Source organism: Lepus europaeus, chromosome 22 (assembly GCF_033115175.1).
Source record: "Lepus europaeus isolate LE1 chromosome 22, mLepTim1.pri, whole genome shotgun sequence".
Classification (NCBI taxonomy): Eukaryota; Metazoa; Chordata; class Mammalia; order Lagomorpha; family Leporidae; genus Lepus; species Lepus europaeus.
In genome coordinates, this window is record NC_084848.1 from 1,742,254 (window position 1) to 1,747,305 (window position 5,052).

General features: G+C 65.8%; 1 protein-coding gene across 1 annotated transcript; it reads right to left on the reverse strand.

The window, feature by feature from the left end:
• Positions 1–2,718: 2,718 nt before the first annotated feature.
• LBHD2 (LBH domain containing 2) lies at positions 2,719–4,462 on the reverse strand. Its single transcript, XM_062181870.1, has 3 exons — positions 4,394–4,462; positions 3,583–3,733; positions 2,719–2,807 (listed from the first exon to the last, which is right to left on the reverse strand). The coding sequence occupies exons 1-3, from the start codon at positions 4,460–4,462 to the stop codon at positions 2,719–2,721; spliced, it is 309 nt and encodes a 102-aa protein (XP_062037854.1).
• Between the last annotated feature and the right edge of the window lie 590 nt (positions 4,463–5,052).

The following is a 5,052-nucleotide window of genomic DNA, read 5'->3' on the forward strand; positions in this document are numbered from 1 at the left end:
TTACTCTTTACAAATAACTCACATTCTGAAGTATGGGCGGATAGGACTTCAGCCCGTGAATACTGAGGGCACAAAATCCAGCCCACGTCACACTGGAAGCCGCCTGAAATACACTGTCCTCCACTGCCGTCCGCGCTGGGCCAAGTTGGACCCAGAGCCACCAGCACCTCCTCCAGGAAGCCCTCCAGTCAACCTCCTGGGTCATATGCTGCGGTGGAATGAGAAGGCCACCATAAGCAATGGATCCCTCTGGGGAGGGGAGCAATGCAAGCCCCATTCAGTGGGTAGATCTCTCTCTGCCTCTCCCTCCCTCTCTCTCTGTCACTCTTTCAGATAAACAAATCTTCAAGTAAAATGCAAGTCCAGTTTAAACCCAAGGGGCACCCAGCTTACCAGTGTGCCTTTCCTGCCACTCAGGCTGGCTTCCTAGCTCATGTCCCCAACACAAGGGGACACGAGTGACCACCAGGGCTCAGCCACCTGCTCTTGGCCACACAGCTGGTAGAGAGAGGCCAGGGTCACGTCCATGCCTCTGGCTCTGACTCTGTCTTCCCATGGGGCCAGAACTCGGAGGACCCTGGGGGCTTCTCAATGTGACCCCTCTCCCCCATTCACTGGTCACATGAGGGCCTGGGGCCCAAATCACAGGTCAGCTGCATTCAAGGCACAGGTGACCTAGAAGCTTGTGGTGCCCAGGGTCTGGAGGCTGCTCCTGGGTGCCCCCAAATTCTGCTGCACCCCAAGAAGCCTGCCCAAGCCTGCGCCCAGTTTTCACCACACCAACGTGATGTTTCGCTTAGTCCATGTCCAAGTTGTTTTCCCCAGCTTTCCCAGTAAAATCCATGCAGAAAAGTCCCAGCCTGTCTCAGAGGAGCCTGGGGCCAGAGCCAGCCTGGCTGGGTCCAGAAAAGGGGTGACCATGGGGAGACCCAGCACAGGACAGCCCAGCTCCCCTTGACCCTGGTAGAAGCACTCCCGGCTCTCCGCCTCAGGCCACGCCTCCAGGAAGTGGGGCTGTGGTTGGGGTGGGGGGGGTTCATCACGGCCAGTGGCCAGTACGTGGTGCTCTGCAGGTGGGGAAGGGTGGACAGAAGGCCCCCTGCCTGCCCGTGCAGGGCTGTCACACGGGAATGTGGATGCCAGAGGCGGCAAATCCTACCCGCCCTGCTCCTAGCCAGGGAGGGGCCCTGTCTCAGGGCACGGAGGCCCGTGCTCCATCCCCCTTCGGCGGCTGTGGGGCCTGGCCCCAGGCAGGGCGCCCGGCAGCCCCACCGCGCTCGCCGCTCTCGGCAGTGACCCCAACGGGCGCCAGGGGGCGCCGCGGAACGATCCCGTGGGAGCGGCTCCTGGTCGCGTGTGTGGACCGGGTGTGGCTGGGGCAGGGCGGCGCGAGCTCGCGGAGAAGGACCGCAGGGAAGCTGAGGGACCGGGTCCCGCGGTCCTGCCGGCGGATTCCGACGCTCTGGCCGCCCGCACGGGGCCTCCTCCCTCGGGTGGACTCCAGCCCCGGCTGGAAGCCGAGGCCTGGACCAGCTCGGCGCCCGGATGCCCGGTGAGATCGGCAGGGGCGGCCCCACTCAGCCAATGATTCTTCGCCGGCCACGTCCGTGTCAGCGATGCTCTTTGGAGGCGCACCCGCTTGGCCCATCCCCGGCCTGGCCGGTCGGCTCCCTCTGGGCTTCCAGCCGGGCTCCCGGGCCGACAGGAGGGGCTGGGAAGATCTTGACCAGGTCTGTGGGAGCAAAGTTACGGCAAGCTCCCCGGCTGGCAGGGGCACCCTCCCCTCTGCTTGCCCTCTCTGGCGTTTGGGGGGTGGGGGGTGGAGCAGGCTCCAGGAGGGACCAGGGGGGCCGGTCTCCCGCCTCCTGTCTCCTCACGGCAGGCCCTGCCCCCAGCCTGGCTCAGGCTGGCCAAGGGCAGGGGACCAGGCAGGACAGCAGCTGCACAGTGGGGGAGTGGGCCCTGGGCTACCTGCAGGACCCTGCCCTCCCCATACCATCCCTGCCCAGGCAGCATGGCTCCCTTCCTGCAGGGGCAGGACCAGGATACCATATCAATGGGCCCCATGGGGGGACAGGACCCTCCCATGTGGGTCCTGCGGCCAGCTTGGCCACTGCCCAGCCTCAGGGATCCCTTCAAAGCCCTGGCCACCGCTCGTCCCAGGCTCTCGCTTCTCACCTGCTTCCTCCTCTGCAAGATGTGATGAGCTCCATCCTGGAGTGGGACCCCCACTCCGGCATCATCCTGGGCTGACACCATCCCTGCTGCTGTGGGGGGGTTACAGGAGGGGGTTCCTGCCGGGGGAGGGGCAGTGGGGACAAACCTGGGGGAGGCGGGTCTTGCCCAGGGCAGCCTGGGCTGGGCAGGGCAGAAAGAGTGACTTCTTCGGTGCCACACCTAGGGTCTTTGCAGAGCCCCGCCCCGCGGCACACCAAGTGGTCCCCACCTGGCACCCTGCCTAGTGGTCCCAGCTCCCAGCCCTTGCCTGGAAGTCCTCAGTCCCTCGAATCCTCAACAAGTACACACCCGTCACACACACCACTGCGAGGTGCCTTTATTTCTGCCCCAAACCGCGGGACAAGGAGGGGTGTGGTGAGACCCGAGCAGCAGCAGCAGGGGCAGAGCTGCAGTCTGGGTCACGCAGCCTGCCTGCCGGGGGTTTGTGCAGCAGCTGGGCCGCCCTGGGCAGAGAGCAAGCCAGGCTGTGTCCTCACCCCGTCACTGGTCCCCGGCGCTGGCAGTGTCGTCTGAAGTCACCCCTGGGTCTCCCGGGGAACTTGGGGAGGGGGCTGCAGAGACACAAAGGCCTCCGTATTAGTGGAGGGCCGCAACCCGGGGGTAGCCCAGGGGTCACGTGTGAGTCTCTTGCAGGCAGCTGTTGGGGGAGGGGAAGGGCAGGCCAGGGCGTCCCCGAGGGAGGGAAGATGAGGCAGGCCCAGGAGCACCAGGCCCAGTGGGTGACAGAGTGAAGGGTCCAGGGCAGACCCCAGGGCATTCCCAGGGCCACATCCCCATGGATGCCCGAGGGCAGTCCCTGATGCTGTCCCCAGCCCCGGGCAGAAACTGACAGAGCCAGGGGGTGCTGACCGGTAGAGGGCGAGGCCCAGGGACAGCGAGAGGCAGGCAGGGCTGGAGGAGTCCCAGCTGGCTGAGTTCATTTCCTCTCCAGGGGACTTCAGGGGACAACACCTTCCAGGGCCCAGCTCCTGGGGGCCTTTGGAGCCCTCCACAGAGGCCCCCGCTGCCCAGCCCGTCTGCCCTGCGCCTCGGTCCTGGCCCTGGATGGCCCCTCCTTCGGGGCATCAGCTGCTCATCAGAGCCCCTGCAGCCGGGACAGCAGCCTGCACCTGCCCCTTCCCAGGCCCTGGTGGGCACTTGGTTTGAAGGTGTCCAAGCGAGGGTGCGCAGGGAGGGAGGCAGATGGGGCAACGATGCGTGGTCATTCAGCACACGCTGACCGTGCCCTCCTGGTAGCCAGGCCTGGGCCGCTGGATGAGGGCAGCTCTCATGCAGGTGGGAGAGAAGTCAAGGCCAGGTCACCGTAGGCCTCCAAGCTCCCCTCACAGGCCGCCCCCCACTCACCAGTCTGGCTCTGAGGGGCTCCCCTCTGGGCACCCTCTGGGGGCCAGCGTAGCTCCCCACTCTCCACAGCACCGGCCTCACTGGGCTCCACCACGATCGAGGGCAGCCGCTGGCCCAGCCGAGGGCCCTTCTCCCGGGCACCCACTGCAGCCTGCAGGGCGGGTGGGCAGGGGTCAAGGTGGTGCCAAGCCCTGGGCTCCACCTCCCTCCCACTCTTGTCCAGCACCTGTCCCACTGGGAGGTTCAGGGGCCTCTCTGTCCAGGCCCAAGGCAGACATGACCATGTGCACACACACAGGCATGTGAGCACGCATGTGGGAATGCACACACAGGCTTCCCCAAGATGGGTCCCAGCCCCCCTCATCCCACCACTAGGGATCGCGGCTCTCCCTGGGGACTTCCTAGGCCCCACCTGGGCTCACCCCCACGTGCAGCCTACAGCTGGAGGGGCCAAGTCCAGACCAGGCGTGATCCCTGGGCTGCTGTGCACACGGCCACCCTGTGCCTCCTGTAACTGGAATCCTGCACAGCCCCTCCCCAGGGTCTTCCCTGCTGGGCCCCGGCCACCTCCCTCGGCTCAGCTCAGAGGCGCTGGGAATCTGTTGCCATGGCAACCCGCGCTGCTGCCAGGCTGCTCCTGCTCATTGTTCAGAGTCCAGGAGAGCGCGGGGGCGGCGCCTCTCGGCATCTCCGCCTCCCATTCAAAGCCTTTGCAGGTGGAGGCCACTGCACTCCCTCGTCCCTTGGCACCCTGTGGCCCGGACTTGCCTGCCCACCCCACCTCAGTGGCCTCAGGACCGCACTCACATACCTTCCCTGCCACGCTGCCAGCCCCCTCAGTGGGATGGAGCTCTGGCACCGCGGGCTGGGGGGTACCCATGTTGTGGCCACCGCTGCCACCTACAAAGACGGGGGCAGAAGGCAGGTGTCACCAGGGCTGGGGCCAGATCCCACCTGCCAGGGTGCTGTGTCTGCGACCCCAGGCTCCAGGCTGGGCCCTATGACTCTGGGCTACTCTGTCTGGGTCCCCCCCAGAGGCCTTCAATGGCTCAGCCAGCCCCACCTCACCCCATACTCAGCTGAACTCCTTCATGTACAGTTCTGTATCCAAGGCTGCAGGGGAGAGGACCCAAGAACGCTTCCTGGAAGAAAGCAAGCCGGCTCGAGGCCTGAGGGGTGAGCAGGAGGCAGCTGGACCGGGGGAGCAGAGGTTTGTTCTGAGTCAGGGAGCAGCGAAGGGAGGGCACAGGGCGCCTGGGGGACCCGGATGAGCAAGAGGCTGAGAGCAGCGGGAGCTGGGTACAAGGTGTCCATACCCCCGCCACAAGCCCTCCATGCACACCAGGGCAGGTGCTGAAACCCATCGTGGAGGGAAACTGACACCCTGCCCGCACCGGCCGAGCGCTCACTCCAGAAGGTCACGGCCAGCCTTGCCCCCACCTGCATGCTTGACGACACACCAGGAGGGAG